Source organism: Piliocolobus tephrosceles, chromosome 5 (assembly GCF_002776525.5).
Source record: "Piliocolobus tephrosceles isolate RC106 chromosome 5, ASM277652v3, whole genome shotgun sequence".
NCBI lineage: Eukaryota > Metazoa > Chordata > Mammalia > Primates > Cercopithecidae > Piliocolobus > Piliocolobus tephrosceles.
In genome coordinates this window covers 101,783,654-101,801,762 of record NC_045438.1, presented here as the reverse complement: position 1 = coordinate 101,801,762, position 18,109 = coordinate 101,783,654, and the positions used below count along the sequence as shown (strand labels likewise).

General features: G+C 35.3%; 1 protein-coding gene across 8 annotated transcripts in view; it reads left to right on the top strand.

The window, feature by feature from the left end:
- The window catches only part of FAM135A (family with sequence similarity 135 member A), a 152,699-nt gene that overhangs the window by 15,547 nt on the left and 119,043 nt on the right, over positions 1-18,109 (top strand). For all 8 annotated transcript variants that reach the window (XM_026446739.1, XM_026446748.1, XM_026446743.1 and 5 more), the window contains exons 4-5: positions 518-633; positions 14,377-14,456. In XM_026446739.1, the coding sequence (XP_026302524.1) occupies positions 557-633; positions 14,377-14,456 (157 nt within the window). In that variant the 5' untranslated portion in view covers positions 518-556. The remainder of the gene's footprint in view (positions 1-517; positions 634-14,376; positions 14,457-18,109) is intronic.

Genomic DNA, 18,109 nt, shown 5'->3' with positions numbered 1-18,109 from the left:
GAATACTTTAAAATTTGTAATAAAGGAAAAAATCTCTTTCTCTTTTTAAATTTAAAAGTGAAAAGTGATTTCAGAATTTTTTTCTTAAAAACCTTTCATGGGCTTAACTGGGGATTGAAGAGTGTTAATTTCTTTTTTTTGACTCTGGAGTTACTTATATGTGCAATGTAGCATAAGAAGAGAATAGATATCTTCATTATTTAAAAAAGTTACTATCTATAAGAGATAAAGTTGAGTTTCTTTTAGCAGTATGTTGTATTATCACATAAATGTCATCAAGGGAAACAAATCTTAGAAAAGGCATTCTGACAGGACAATCTTAAATTATAGAGAATAGTGCAACTTAGTAAGTATACATTCTGGTGCTATTTAGTTGGATTAGGTTGTTAAGTACGCTAAAATAATTTGTTTTTATTTTCTGCCTATATATCATATTCTAAAATACGTATAAATAATAGTATTTTTATAAGCTGGCATTTTTCTTATGCTTCTCATGATTTTTTTTCCCTTAACAAAGGTGCTGTTATCAGAATAGTCTTCTGGGTATAAATTAAAAATGACTGAAGTTCAAGCAATGGTAGAATTCTCTGTGGAGCTAAACAAGTTCTACAATGTGGATTTGTTTCAGAGAGGGTATGTATTTTACTGTGAAAATGATATATTTTGCATAAGATGTACAGTTTAAATTTAAATTTAATTACATGTTTTTATTCCAGCATATATAAGGAAAGCAATGAACTATATTCAAGTAATTATTTTCTCAGATACATTTTATTTATTAAGTAGATACATGAATTTAATGATAATGCTGGATATACTGAACCTGTGTTTATGAATTTGTAGTGAGCCTTGAGAGGACTTCAATGTATATGTATAAGGTCTAATTTTTGCTCTTTAAAATCTTATAATATATTGGGAAAAAATAAGGCATCCATACAAAACAACTAAACAGAAATACAAAGCATACATGATGAAGCTTATTTCACGTGATTTTTCTATATCAGTGAATGTAGTTTTATAATGTCATTTTTAATTATTAACTATTACACTGTTAACATGTTATAATTTAACAGTCACCCACTGTTGGAAATTTCATTTGTTTTCATCTTTTCACTGTTTCACAAAAACACTGTAACAGTTGTCTTTATCAGTAGTACCTATGAAGCAATTTAATAACTTCTTGGCCTTTTGGCTAAGATCAGTAAGTATATCTAAGAGGTGCTCTAGGAATCAACAGAAAGACGTCTTTCTGATTTAGATTTAGTATGTTAGAAAAGGCATTATGGAGGGATAAGATCAGAGTATGGCTAAGACTTGGATAGGCAAAGGATAAAGTGAAAGATCGTATTTGTAGAAGAGAACAGTATGATTCAGTACACCCACACGAATCAAGTGTTGGAAATAGAAATGAATGTGTTGTTTTTAAGAATATTTAGGGGCCAGGCATGGTGGCTCACCCTGTAATCCCAGCACTTTGGGAGGCCAAGGTGGGTGGATCACCAGAGGTCAGGAGTTTGAGACCAACCTGGCCAACATGGTGAAACCCTATCTCTACTAAAAATACAAAAATTAGCCAAATGTGGTGGTGCATGCCTATAATCTCAGCAATGTAGGAGTCTTAGGCAGGAGAATCACTTGAACCCAAGAGACAGAGGTTGCAGTAAGCCAAGATTGAACCAGTGCACTCCAGCCTGGACAACAGAGCAAGACACCATCTCAAGAAAAATTTAAAAAAAAATTTTTTTAAAGAATATTTAGGAAATTGGATATTTTCTAGGAGAATTACAGAAGAAAGGTAGTAAAGAAAGGCAAGGTTATATTTGTGAAGGACTTTAATGTCTAGAGAAGAGTTGACACTAGGGATTTGGGTAACCATCAATAGTTTCTAAGTAAGGATAAAATTTTACCACTATTTTTACAATAAGCACTTACTAACATGATGGTAAACACTTATTAACATGATGGAGATTATGATACATTAAACTGATGGTTGTGTAGAAGAAATTGAAACCTAGGAAACAGTTAAGAGGCACTTAATAGTAACTCAAGATATAAATCTGGAGATCTAAACAAAGAGTGGTGGCAGTGGCACTGACAGAAGGAGCAGAACAAGAGATTTTCTATTGGTTTTGGCTTGACTTTGCCATCTTGTTGAAATAAAAACAGCTGTGCTGTGGTCTGCTCTACATAGTCTCTCATTCCTTAGTAGGCCAGCCTGGACTTGTTCTCGTGGTGGAGACAAGAGTCTAACATACAGAGCAGAAGGCCGAGCGTGGTGACTCACACCTGTAATCCCAGCACTTTGGGAGGTCGAGGCGGGTGGATCATCTGAGGTCAGGAGTTCGAGACCAGCCTGGCCAACATGGTGAAACCCCATCTCTACTAAAAGTATAAAAATTAGTCAGGTGTGGTAGTGGACGCCTGTAATCCCAGCTACTCGGGAGGCTAAGGCAGAAGAATTGCTTGAAACCAGGAGACGTAGGTTGCAGTGAGCTGACATGGTGCCACTGCTCTCCAACCTGGGCGACAGAGTGAGACTCCATCTTAAAAAAGAAAAAGAGAGCAGAAGATGCAAGCCTCCTTAAATTGACACACTGTTACTTACTGCATTCCATTGGCCAGGCAAGTCACAGTGCGAGGTCAGGAGTCAGGCTGGTGGCTTTTTGGCCAGTACAATTCACTTAAAAAACTTTGTGGACTTTCCATATGGCTGATAAGTTTATTCCATGCTTTAAAGCCCACAACCGCAGTTGTTTTTGAGACATGCTTGCTCTCTAAATAGCATATCTACCAATCACTGCTACTTGGGGATTAGAATTCTGTGGGATCATGCCCATAAACTTTCTGAAAATCCTTTCGTTATGCTGAGAATATCTGCTTACATCTTAATTCTTTTAGTGATCTAGAAAGAAAGGAAGCTACAGCTACATCCTTGAGTTGATCTTTGTTCATGGGCATTGTTTTATTTTCAAGAGAGTGCAAATTAAACAGTTTTATTTTCCAACTCAGCAAGTTCTAGTTGCTCTAGATTTCTTCTAGATTCTGCTTGTAAGATGACTAACTCTTTAGTTCATCTCTATTTTGCAGAACCTTGTTTTACTTAGCTAGGAGCAACCAGTTGGCATTTTTAGTATTCTGCTTGGGAATTAATTTGCTAAGTCCAAGAGTTTCTTAGATACATTGTCTGAATTATTCCAGGTTAGTGTAAGATAGCATATTTCGTCACTCCATAACATGGGTTACCATTTTCCTAGTCTCCTGTAGTTTCCTCATTATTTTTCCACCATTTGTAGCTGTAACTTAGTTTGGCCCCAGAATTAATGCCACTTATTTTAAGTTTTTGTTATGGCACACACCACTTCTAGGTATTGATTTCTGTATTAGTTATTTATTGCCACAATAATGCAGCTAACCACAAACACAAAGCCTCAGTGGCATTATGGCAATAAACATTTATTTTTGCTCCTAAGTCTGTGGATCATCTGAATGGTTCTACTGATCTGGGGTGGCTTAGCTCATCTTTGCTGGGTTCACTTAATGAATGCACAGTCAGATGGCAGATTGGCCGTGCACTAGCTGGATGCAGAGTGGCCTCAGCTGGGCAGTCTCAGTTCTGTTTCCCAGTCTCCCATCCTGCAGCTTATTCTCATGGACAAGGCATGGGTCCAAAGAAGAGAGAAAGAAACCATGCAAGCAGACCTCGTATCATCTAGGCCTGGAACTGATGCACTGTTACCTCTACCACAAGATACTGGCCAAAGCAAGTCATAAGTAAGGCCAGCCCACATTTAAAAGGTGGGCAACTACACTCCACTTCTTAATGGGAGTCACATTGTAAGAGGTCTGAATATAAGGGAGAGCAAAATATCGGTGACATTTTTGAAATCAATCTACAGGTTACATTTTGTAGGTTTGTTTTTAACAACATGATTTTGACAAGCTAAATGTGTAAAAAACAATTCAGTATTTGAGTTAGATTTGAAAACTAGCTAGAAAACAAATTGCTTATTTAAGTTGTATTCATGAAAAAAATGATTATTTGGAAACCATTAACTACTGTTTATAAAATATTTTTCAAATATATATAGTGTCCTCTGACCTGTATATAAAATATATCATTATAAAATTATAATGTAAAATATTTTAATATGTAATATAAACATAATATCAACATGTAAAATTGTTCTTCCAAGTAAAACAATGTTACTCTTTAGACAAAAAAGTCATAATGTGAAATCACCTTGCTTAATAAAATCATGTTAAGTTTTACCTCATATAATTTTGTTTTAACACAGTATTGTGTATTAACAATCAATGCTATAAATATGTTCTTAAAAAATAGAAGATAGAAATGTAATAACTTAATATTCACAAGCACATTCTTTTAGCCACTAGCTTCAGTTTTTTATTCTTCCTCTAGAAAAATAAATTCAGATTTTCCGACAATGGAAAAAATAGATGTATACTTAATCGCTATCTGTTGCACTTCTGTAAAGATGCTAAAGAGCATCTCTTTCTCTTATGACTACTCACAAAAGATTTTATTAATATTATAGTTCATTTTAGTTTATCTTTTATGTTAAAAACTAGATCTAAGCAGAAAAGGACCTACATTATTATTACACTTGAAAAATAACTTGTAGAAGAGCAAAATTAAATTTGTTAAGTAAAGCACTTTTACTATTCATCTGTGAGAATGTTTTTGTGGCCCTTTGCAACTTTCTGTCTTTCTTAAAGACCATTCTTTATAATGAGCTTAACAAAACATTGTTAATAAATAGACATCCTTACTTCTTGATAGCCCCCTGCCTAAGATGATCCCTTAAAATTGTGTTTTACTTAACAGTGTATGGGAAATAAATAAGATGTGAAATAAGAACAGAAAAATAGATTGCTTTGCTTTAGTGCTTATCTCATTGCATTGGATTATTTATAGATAAATTGATTATGTCTTTGTGTTTTTTCTCATTAAAATATTTTCTTCTTTTATATTTTCTAACTTTTTTTTTAAATATAAAGGAAGACACTGACTTTTTTCCCCTATAATTCTCTTTAGGATCCTAAAATACACCTGCAATTCAGAAGTACTTATACTGCCATATTTAAGAGTATAACTTAATTAGCATAATAATTTTTCTTTTTAATTTGTCTGAATTGTAGAGACTATTTTTAGAGTCAAAAGAACAATATAAAGCATCTAGTTTAAAAACTTACACAATTTATAAATGGTATAAGTAATTTAAGTTACAAAAATAAAGTTTTTAAACACACTGTTGTGCTAGGATGTCCATATAATGTATTGACCAAATCAAGATACTTTTTTTTTTTTAAAGACAGAGTCTTTGCCCTGTCACCCGGACTGGAGTGCAGTGACTCGATCTCCACTCACTGCAAACTCCGCCGCCTCCTGGGTTCGCGCCATTCTCCTGCCTCAGCCTTCTGAGTAGCTGGGACTACAGCGCCTGCCACCACGCCCGGCTAATTTTTTTTATTTTTAGTAGGAATGGGGTTTCACCTTGTTAGCCAGGATGGTCTCGATCTCCTGACCTTGTGATCTGCCCACTTCGGTCTCCCAAAGTGCTGGGATTACAGGCGTGAGCCCCAGCGCCCAGCCTTCAGGATACTTTTTAACATGAAAGGAGGAACTGTTAGTAATAGGCCCAGACAAATGAAAACCAGGATGGCTTCAGGCAAACCAGGACATATGGCCATCTTTGTAATAATCAAATATTCCTTAAATAAGTCTTAACTTTTTTTTTTTTTTAAAGTAACTTAAAGCAGCAAACATTTGTTGTTTCTCATGAGTCTCTAGGTTGGAGCTTGGCTGATGTCATCAAAGCTTGTCCAAGCATTTATGGTCAGCTGTGGGCTGATTGGTCTAAGATGGCCTTGTTGGGACTCCTCAGCTCTCCTCCACCTAATAATCTCTCATCCTCTAACAGGCTAGGCTGGGCTTAACAACTCTTAGCTTTAATTGAATTAGAAAGTTGTATTTTTGCTTAGACTTATTGGGTGTAATAGATTAGTCAATGTTTAAAAAAAATTGTTTATAAAAATCTGTGTTTGGCTTCAGAAAGGAATAAACAGATTAGTAACGTATTTACATGATAATTAATTTTTACTATAATTACATTGTTGTACCTTAATGGTAAACAGAAAGCTCAGATACTAACAATCTAAAGAAAAACTAGTTTTGTTTTAATTTTACTTTATTCTCCTTTCATTTTGTTTAATAGAGTGGATTTTTAAACTCTGAAAACAAAGTCAAAATTGTAAAACACTGATCATAAATATGATGCTATTAAATGGAATGTGGATGTATGTTTTATAATGAATAATATAAATTGTCTTAAGATTTGTATTATATTAGGAGTATCTAATTACAAGATAATAATCTTCCTAAATGACTTCATTCAAAATACATTTGTCAAGAGGACTCCAAAGGAGAAGGAAATACTGCCCTTTATATAGATACAGAAACATTACTATTCGAACACCTGTTCTCATTGGCATACAGGATAAGAGAATGGAATTAAATTGTGGTTATAGTAAATTTCAGTTAGATTATAAAGTGGGGGAAATTTTTCTTTGTTTGGAGGTGATTGCAAAATTGTTAGGGTATCTTTTTCTAGAATTCTTTAGGTCAGTGCTGTTCTCAGTCGCTCATCTGCAAATGGTTTGTGACTGGTTCAGGATGAAGCACTTTTGCCAGAATGGAAATGAATGCTGCTTTCTTCATTAAATTTTGCTACCAAAAAGAAGTCAGCTAAAATAGTGTGCTTTGCCGTACGGTTGATTTACTTTATTTTACTGCAGGTTGGTAACAACCATTTCACAAAAACGCACCAGTCTGTGTACCACATTTGAAGTAGTACAGCTTTAGAATATTAGCAATGGCATCTTGAATGGAGATGGGTTTCATTCATTTCGAAAAGTGGCAAATATTTAGAAGATATGGGAACTTTGACAAAGTGCTGTGCTTTAATCTTTTATCAAACTTTGCAAGTGAAATGTTATCAGTTTGATTTGTTTACACATATCATTGGAACAGTCAATAATCCAGCATGCTACTACTAATAAAATAAGTAGTGAGGAAAATATTGTTGGAGACAGAAGTTGAAAGTAGTACTTTGTTCTTTATTTATCTGGATTACTATAGAACAGTTAATTGAATACCTGTAACTATTATTACTTAATCATATACTGCCACCATTTCCTTGTCAGTACTATCTGAGGTTTCAGGCTTCCACTGGTGATCCTGGAGTTTATCACCTGAGTATAAGGGGGGACTTTCATAGTTAGTGAATTGAACCTTTTATCATTATGAAAAGCGACTGTGTTTATATCCTAGTAACTTTTTGCTTTGAACTATTTTGTCTAATATTAATATTATAACATCAACTTTCTTTTAGTTAATATTTACAAGATACATCTTTTTCCATTCTTTCACTTTCAGCCTTTCTCTTTCCTTGTATTCTATATTAGTTGCAAACAACATGTAATGGGATTTATATTTTTCATTTTCATTTTCTAGGGCATTTTTTGTGTTTTAAGTGGAACATTAATCCATTTATATTTAATGTAATGGCTGATTTATTTGTTATTATATTCATTATTTCTTATTTTGTATTTTCTATGTCCTCTCTTCATTTGCTCTCCCATACTCTTTTGTTTCATGTTCTGATCTCGCCAGTATTTCAGGCTTATTCTTCAAGAGGACATTCGCCTTTGCCAGGTTCTTAGGGCATTACCAACCTAGGGCTAACTTTTGTTTCTTTAATGAAAAGTTTCAAACATAAAAGTATAGTAAACACACAGCTGTCAGCTAGCCTCAGTTACCAAAGTTTTTTCTTCCTATTTCACCTGTTGTTCCCCCCAACTGTTTTTACAGTATGTATCTCCAACAGAGAAGGACTTTTGTTTTTAACATATTTGTAAAATCATTATTGTACTTAAATGAATGTTTAAAATAATTGCTTGATATCAAATAATCCAGTGTACACGGTTCCTCAGTCATCTCATAAGTGTGTTCTTAATTATTTGTTTGAATCAATATTCACCCCAAAATTCATAGCTTGCATTTGGTCAATATGTCTCTTACGTTTTCCAAAATTTATAATGGATGGTTTAATCTAAAGGATTGATTAAATTCCAAGAGTTTTTGAGACGAATCCTCAAGTGATGCTATGTATTTCCTATTGCATTGCATCAGGGGACATGTAATTTCTGACTTTCTCTTTTTTGTGATATGATTGATTCAGGTGTTTTATCAACCTCATGGAACCATTAAACAGTTCCGTATCACTTAATTGATGGTATCCATTGATGATCTTTACCTAGAATCATTATTTTACTAGGGGTTATAAAATGGAGCTATCCAGGGCTGGACGCGGTGGCTCACACTTGTCATCTCAGCACTTTGAGAGGCTGAGGTGGGCAGATCACCTGAGGTCAGAAGTTCAAGACCAGCCTGGCCAACATAGTGAAACCCCATCTCTACTAAAAATACAAAAAATCAGCTGGCTGTAATCCCAGCTATTCAGGAGTCTGAAGCAGGAGAATCACTTGAACCTGGGAGGCAGAGGTTGCAGTGAGCCGAGATTGCGCCATTGGACTCCAGCCTAGGCAATAAGAGCAAAACTCTGTCTCAAAAAAAAAAAAAAAAATGGAGATATCCAAGTTCTGTTATTCCTTATACATTTATTACCTGGAATTCTGTGAAGAATTTTGCCTCATTAACTATTTGGTTATTCCGACATATAGTTTACACAGAAAAGACATAATAAATGTTTTATTATTTCTTCTTAGTTACTTGTTTTCAGAATATTTTGCTGTTGCCATAGCGTATTACATGTATAATCACCTTTTATTTTGTGCCAATATGAACTCATGGATTTTCAACATATTTGCTGATAATATTGTGTCATTATCAGCCAGGCGCGGTGGCTCACATCTCTAATCCCAGCACTTTGGGAGGCTGAGGCAGGTGGATCACCTGAGGTCAGGAATTTAAGACCAGCCTGGCCAACATTGTGAAAACCCTTTCTCTACTAAAAATACAAAAATTAGCCAGTGGCACACACCTGTAATCCCAGCTACTTGGGAGGCTGAGACAGGAGAATCACTTGAGACTCAGAGGCAGAGATTGCCATAAGCTGAGATCGCACCACTGCACTCCAGTCTGGGCGACAGAGTGAGACCCTGTCTCAAAAAAAAAAAAAAAAAAGAAAGAAAAAAAAAGATTGTATCACTATCCTTTCTGATGCTTAGAGGGAGCCTTTCAGGTTGGTTTCTGTGAATTTCCCACAGGACAGTCTAAGCAATGTTTGATAGTTTTCTTGTTTTCCATTATGATGTAGGTGTTACAGACTCTTGTACATTCTTTGATCCAGACCTGGAATCAGCCAAGGAGCCCTGGTTCCTTTTATTAGGAAATAGCACTTAGAAATCATAATGTATACACTAAAGGTACACATTTGGGGGTCATTTCTTCTAAGTCCTTTCAGTTAACAGCATTAGCTAATAATTTTTTTTTTTTTTTTTTTTTTTGAGATGTAGTCTCACTCTGTCGCCCAGGCCAGAGTGTACTGGCACCAGAGTGTACTGGCACGTTCTCAGGTCACTGCAACCTCCGCCTCCTGGGTTCAAGTGATTCTCCTGCCTCAGCCTCCGGAGTAGCTGGGATTATAGGTGCTGGCCACCACACCTGGCTAATTTTTGTATTTTTAGTAGAGATGGGGTTTCACCATGTTGGCCAGGCTGGTCTCATACTCCTGACCTCGTGATCCACCCACCTTGGCCTCCCAAAGTACTGGGATTACAGGCATGAGTCACCATGCTCGACCACAAATACATTTTTAAAAGAAAAATACATGATTAATGTATACTGATATTTCCAATTCTAGTTTAAGTTTACAAGGATTTTACTTTTTTAATTTTATGTTTGTGTCTCTTACTTATAGCGAAAATCTTTGTTCCTAGTAATGTAGATCATTACTTACTTTATGTATGTGTGTGGATATTTCTGTGTAGAATAGTTTCAGAATAATACAGCATTACCACCAAGACCATAAATATTGAAAATTTCTTCATGGTTTTTTGTTTTTTTTTTTTTGCCGAGATATATCCCATGAGGAATAGGCAGTCAAAATACTGTTTTAAAAATCACTTGAAGTAATTCTCTGTGGAATTACAATCAAGTAGACATACATTACATTTATTTGTTTTAGGGTTGTTTAGGGATTGACATTTTCTTTGTTTTATAATTATATAAAAAATTTACATGGGTCCAAAATCAAAACTCTGTAAAGTCCACTATATTGAGATAGATCTTGTTTTGATCCCTGTACCTTCTCTCTCCTCATCCCATAGGTAACCATTTCATTTTTATTAGTTTTTGGTGTATCCTTTTATTTTTTTTCTTTTGAAAATACAGGCAAATAAATATATAGTCACACCCTTCCATCTTACACAAAGATAGCATAGGATACATACACTCTGTACCCTGCTTTTGTTGTTTAAAATTGTATCTCAGAGGTCACTCCTCTAAGTGTGAGTGATTAACATTCGGGTGGTAACACCTGAATCCATCATATCACAAAAAAAAGAGACAACCAGACATTATATGTCCTTTGATATAATGCTGTAGGAAGTACCTAATCAAACCTTTAGCTTAAACCACCAAGTTTAAATTTACAAAAATCTAAGAGATATTTCACATTCCTTTTTACAGCTGCATTTTACACCATTGTATAGTTGTACCGTATTTTATTCAACCAGTCCCCCATCGGACGTTTTGTTTTTATCTTACATTTTCCCATTGCAGTTAATACTACAATATGGCAATTGCTGTTGCAACTAATATTATAATCTGTGTATATCATTTAATATTTTTGCCATATTATCTTTGGGATATCTTCTTAAAAGTGGGCTGTTGAGGCAAAGGGTAAATGACACCTGTTTTTGCTCTTTTTTTGCCAAATTACGTTCCATATGGGGTTGGGCCATTTTGTGATCTCACTAGTGCTGTGGTAGAATTCCTGTTTACCCACAGGCTTGCCCACATATTACACCCATGCGCCATTTAACTGCATTTTGGTCAGTGACCGCAAATATGACAGTAGTCCAATAAGATTGTAATGGAGCTGGAAAATTCCCATCACCTCATGATGGTAGCAGCTTTGGTAACCTCGTAGTGCGATACATTACTTTTTCTATGTTTAGATACACAGATACCTACTATTGTGTTATAATTGCCTGCCGTTTGCAGTATAGTAACATGGTACAGATTTGTAGCCTAGCAACAATGGGCTATATGGTATAGTCTGCCTGTGTAATATAACCAGCAGGTTTGTGTAAGTACACTACATTGTTCGCACGGTTACGAAATCAATCTAAGGATGCATTTCTCAGAATGTATCCCTGTTGTTGAATGAAGAGTGACTATATTTTGTTTGATTGTTGGATTTCTGTCATTCTGATAGTTGAGAATAGATATATTTTTGTAGTGAAAATTTATAGTTTTTAAAATTATAAGTGAAATTGAACTCTTTTTGTATATTTAGAGTCATTTGCATTTCTTTTTCTATGAACTGTTTAATCATACCTTTTCTTTCTGTTGGTTGATTGGTCTTTTTCATCTCAATTTTCTTCTCAATTAAGGTTTGCTGGAATATACCAACAGATGGCCTCAGAACAAAAGCAGCTTAATTGCTTTGCCTAATTCACTATGATTTTGCTTTCCTTTAAATTTTCCTTGGTAATTCCATACTATCTTGTGAGCTCTTCAATACTTTTACAGATATACTTTTTATATTTTACCTGGCATCGTCTTTTAGCAAGAGGTTGTTCTGAATAACCTAGCCCACCACAACTCTTAACATGGAAGTGTTTTATTCTTTGATTTTTGAATTTTTTTAATCTCTTACTTCATATATTTTTTAAAATAATTAACTCATCCACATTTAAAACTTTGGGGTTGGGTGCGGTGGCTCACACCTGTAATCCCAGCACTTTGGAAGGGAGGCAGGTGGATCACTTGAGGTCAGGAGTTTGAGACCAGCCTGGCCAATATGGTGAAACCCTGTCTCTCCTAAAAATACAAAAATTAGCCGGGCTTGGTGGTACACGCCTGTAATCCCAGCTACTCCAGGGGCTGCGGCATGAGAATTGCTGGAACCTGAGTGGTGGAGGTTGCACCGAGCAGAGATTGTGTGACTCTGTCTCAGAAAAGAAAGAAAGAAAGAGAGAGAGAAAGAGAGAAAGGGCGGAAGAGAGGAAGGGAGGAAGGCAGGAAAGGAGGAAGGGAGGAAAGGAAAGAAAAGAGGGAAAGAGGGGGGAAGGGAGGAAAGGAAAGGAAGGAAAGGGAGAAAGAAAGAAAAGAAAGAAAACCAGGCATGCCTGTGGTTCCAGCTACTCGGGAGGCTGAGATGGGAGGATTGCTTAAGCCCAGGAGGTCGAGGCTGCAGTGAGCCATGGTTGCACCACTGCACTCCAGCCTGGGTGACAGAGGGAGACCTGTCTCCATAAGAAAAAGAATAAAAGAAAAAAAATTATTTATCTAAAAACTTTTATACCTTTTAAAGTAGCAATAAGTTTAATTAGAAATGTATTTACAATAGTAGACTGCTTTCATAAATATCAGATGAACTTTATTTAAAATAATGTGTATATTTGCTTTTAGTGTTTCTTTCCGTGTATTTCTAACACCTATCGCATAGATCTTCAATAAGTGATGAACAAATGGCATTCAGGGAATATAAATATAAATTACTATATGGTGTTCTAGTATACATTAAATGTGGGGATTAAAAAAAAAATTTTTTAACACTTTATTGACATAGCATCTTTTTTTTTTTTTTTTTGAAACGGAGTCTCACTCTGTCGCCCGGGCTGGAGTGCAGTGGCTGGATCTCAGCTTACTGCAAGCTCCGCCTCCTGGGTTTACGCCATTCTCCTGCCTCAGCCTCCAGAGTAGCTGGGACTACAGGTGCCCACCACCTCGCCCGGCTAGTTTTTTTGTATTTTTTAGTAGAGATGGGGTTTCACCATGTTAGCCAGGATGATCTCAATCTCCTGACCTTGTGATCTGCCCGTCTCGGCCTCCCAAAGTGCTGGGATTACAGGCTTGAGCCACCGTGCCCGGCCTATTGACATAGCATCTTATAAAATTCTGCAGAATCAGTTTTATGATAGGCTATTTTAAAAGTATTTTGCTTTTTCTGTTTTTTATCCATTAATTTCTGTTTTAAAATCATAATTATTACCAGAAAATCTAATTAGGAAGCAAATCTAATGATTCATAGTGTGCATATCATTAACTAAAGACATATTTTTTCATCTAATGTTAGGTGAGATACTATCATGGTGCTGATTGTGGGAAAACATAAACAGGGGTGGGAAAACTACAGCCGTTGGACCAAATCTGGCTTGATACTGAGCCAAACCTAGCCACGTCCATTTACTTAGTTTATGGCTGCTTTTGCTCAGCGGTAGAAATGAGTAGTCACAGCAGAGACTATGGCCCACAAAGTAAAAATATATTTTCAAGCCCTTTAAGAAAGCTGTAGACCATTGGTATGGAATATTTAGATATGTTTTCTTCCCTCAAAATGGTTAATATAGAATGGACTTTCCCTGATACATTCTAACAGAGAGGTGACTTTCTTTTCATATTTTTAAAATTAAATTAAAATTTTTTGACAATTCAAAAATTGTATATATGGAGTACAATGTAATGTTTTGATGTATGTATTAAATCAAGCTAATTAACATATCACTTCACCTACTTTTTTTTTGTAGTGAGAACATTTTAAATCTATCCTTTTAGGGATTTTGAGATATACATTATTATTAACTGTGGTTACCATGCAGTGCAATAGATCACTAAAACTTATTACTCCTGTCCAACTGCAACTTTGTACTGTTTGACTAACATCTCCTCTTTTCCCACCCCCTGCAATCCCAGCCTCTAGTAAATACCATTCTACTCTCAGTCCTCATCTTAATCTTAACAAGTCATCTAACTTTATGGAGTTTTGTCATGCCCCTTTAAAACCAAGTGAAACAATGAAGCTCTTAGATGCTTTTCTAATTCCTCAGATTGCTATCACATATAAAGTAAAAAATATTGTATGTATTGTATCTGTTTCTTTCATTTATCTTTATATATACTGGGTTTCTCTTTTGGTTTTATGCCATGCTTACATTTGATATGTAAGCCTGATTTTTTTTTTTTCCAACAATAGTATTATGTTATAGGAGACTGATATAATTAGGTCAACTTTATTATTTTAATAAAGATACAAATGTGGAAGTTGGGGCATTCTATATTTTTAAATATGTTTTGAAATAACTTCCTTGTTTATTTTTCTTTAGTTTTTACCAGATTCGTGCTTCTATGAAAATTCCATCAAGAATTCCCCACAGAGTAGAAGCTAGTTTGTTACATGCAACAGGTAAGCCAAGGAATATGTTCAAATTAAAAAAGTAATCTGAAACAACATTATAATGGCCAATAACTTTTCATAAATTTTTTTCTCATTACAGATATAAGATACAAAATAACATCATTATGATAACCATTATAAGAAATATATTTGGGGCCTCAGTAAAACATACTTGATTATAGATACTCTGTCTCCTTCTTAGATTTCTTACAATGAGATTTCTTACAATGAGCACATCAAAGAATGTATATTAAAGTTTCATGAAAACAAACGTAGGATTTGGTATCCATTATATAAGATGCAATGTAAAAAGATACACAGAAACGGGAACATATAATTTGACTTATGATTATAAAGGTGTTTTATGATAAAGTTTTATGGTATGGATTTTGAGGACATTTTTTAAACCAGTTTTTTTTTCTGGATTAGGTTCTCTAATTATGAAACAGAGCCAAAAGGCAATGTAGGAAGGTATGAAATAGACATGTTACAGCAGCTTTGTTAGTTACTCATATTCTAAGGAGAGACACCAGCATTAAACGGGTTAAGTTAAAACAGCTTTCCCAATACAATATATGCTGTGTCATTACATGTAGTTAGAAAATGAACCAGTTAATGAAACATTCTAAAGAGTTACTGTGTAAGCCTAATATGAAATTACTAGTTTTTAAAGCATCATAAAAATAATAAAATACACCTGACACTAGAGCTATGCTGAGCGTAATTCAGTCCATTTTGAAATTTTAAAAAATTTGTTGAGTATTTGAAGTGTTAAGGATTGTCTTTTATCATACTATGGATACTAAAATGTTGGTTAATGTTAACTTTTTTATTTTTTATTATTATATTTTAAGTTCTAGGATACATGTGCACAACGTGCAGTTTTGTTTACATATGTATACATGTGCCATGTTGGTTTGCTGCACCCATTAATTCATCATTTGCATTAGGTATTTCTCCTAATGCTATCCCTCCCCTATCCCCCGACCCCACAACCAGCCCCACTGTGTGATGTTCCCCTTCCTGTGTCCAAGTGTTCTCATTGTTCAGTTCCCATCTATGAGTGAGAATATGCGGTGTTTGGTTTTCTGTCCTTGTGATAGTTTGCTCAGAATGATGGTTTCCAGCTTCATCCATGTCCCTACAAAGGACATGAACACATCCTTTTTTATGGCTGCATAGTATTCCATGGTGTATATGTGCCACATTTATTTAATCCTGTCTGTCATTGATGGACATTTGGGTTTTTTCCAAGTCTTTGCTATCGTCAATAGTGCTACAATAAACATACATGTTCATGTGTCTTTATAGTAGCATGATTTATAATCCTTTGAGTATATACCCAGTGATGGGATGGCTGGGTCAAATGGTATTTCTCGTTCTAGATCCTTGAGGAATCGCCACACTGTCTTCCATAGTGGTTGAACTAATTTACAGTCCTACCAACAGTGTAAAAATGTTCATATTTCTGCACATCCTCTCCAGCACCTGTTGTTTCCTGACTTTTTAATGATCGCCATTCTAACTGGTGTGAGGTAGTATCTCTTTGTGGTTTTGATTTGCATTTCTCTGATGGCCAGTGATGATGAGCATTTTTTCATGTGTCTGTTGGCTGCATAATTGTCTTCTTTTGAAAAATGTCTGTTCATATCCTTTGCCCACTTTTTGATGGGGTTGTTTGATTTTTTCTTGTAAATTTGTTTAAGTTCTTTGTAGATTCTGGATATTAGCCATTTGTCAGAGGGGTAGATTGCAAGAATTTTCTCCCATTCTGTAGGTTGCCTGTTCATTCTGATGGTAGTTTCTTTGGCTGTGCAGAAGTTCTTTAGTTTAATTAGATCTCATTTGTCAATTTTGGCTTTTGTTGCCATTGCTTTTGGTGTTTAGTCATGAAGTCCTTGCCTATGCCTATGTCCTGAATGGTATTGCCTAGGTTTTCTTATAGGGTTTTTATGGTTTTGGGTCTAAAATTTAAGTCTTTAATCCATCTTGAATTAATTTTTGTATAAGGTGTAAGGAAGGGAACCAGTTTCAGCTTTCTACTTATGGCTAGCCAATTTTCCCAGCACCATTTATTAAATAGGAAATCCTTTCCCCATTTCTTCTTTTTGTCAGGTTTGTCAAAGATCAGATGGTTGTGGATGTGTGGTGTTACTTCTGAGGCCTCTGTTCTGTTCCATTGGTCTGTGTATCTGTTTTGGTACCAGTACCATGCTGTTTTGGTTGCTTAGCCTTGTAGTATAGTTTGAAGTCAGGTAGTGTGATGCCTCCAGCTTTGTTCTTTTTGTTTAGGATTGTCTTGGCAATGTGGGCTCTTTTTTGGTTCCATATGAACTTTAAAGTAGTTTTTTCCAATTCTGTGAAGAAAGTCATTGGTAGCTTGATGGGGATGGCATTGAATCTATAAATTACCTTGGGCAGTATGGCCATTTTCACAATATTGATTCTTCCTCTCCATGAGCATGGAATGTTCTTCCATTTGTTTGTGTCCTCTATTATTTCGTTGAGCAGTGGTTTCTAGTTCTCCTAGAAGAGGTCCTTCACTTCCCTTATAAATTGGATTCTTAGGTATTTTGTTCTCTTTGTAGTAATTGTGAATGGGAGTTCACTCATGATTTGGCTGTCTGTCTGTTCTTAGCGTATAGGAATGCTTGTGATTTTTATACATTGATTTTGTATCCTGAGACTAACGTTAAATTTTAGTGAATTATACATAGTGTAGAGTTTATCTTCCTGAAGACTTACTAAAATTCTCACAGAGGTCTGTTGCTTATGACAAATACACACACACACACGTATACATATATATACATGTATATGTGTATATACATATATTTTGTATATCCATTCATCTTAAAATGAAAAAATTTATTCTTGGCTTGCCTTACATGTTAATGTATATATTATTGCCATAATAGGTCTTCTTTTGTAAGTCTACTTTCACAAAACATAGAGGTAACAAAACAAGCTGACATGACATGACAGATTTGGTGTACTCTTTTGAATATCCTTGAATGTAGTAGACTAGATTTCTAGCTCGGTTTTATCTCTTGACGTTGCCAGTTGAGAAAATCCTCAGACTTTAGTTTGTGAGATATCTTTCAAGATGGCAAGATACTTGACATATATTCCACAAGGTTAAATAGGCTAACCACTTTTAAGTAATACATTTTAAAAATGTTTGTTCCTTATTATAAAGTTTCGAGAGAAATAATGTCAAACCTGTGAGTATTAATTCATTTTGTTTTGAGACGGAGTCTTGCCCTGTCGCCCAGGCTGGAGTGCAGTGGCATGGTATCGGCTCACTGCAACTTCCACCTCCTGGGTTCAAGCAATTCTCCTGCCTCAGCCTCCTGAGTAGCTGAGACTACAGGCGTGCACCACCACATCCAGCTAATTTTTGTATTTTTATTAGAGATGGGGTTCCACCATGTTGGTCAGGATGGTCACGATCTCTTGACCTCGTGGTCCACCCACCTCGGCCTCCCAAAGTGCTGGGATTATAGACATGAGCCGCCACACCTGGCCTGAATATTAATTCTTGACCACTAAACTTGTCCTTGTATGAGAACCTGAGAAATTTTTTGAGATTGAGTTCATAATTTGTACTGAAGTTAAGATTTTTGTATTTTGTTTCATTTTAATATGGAATTAATGAGGTA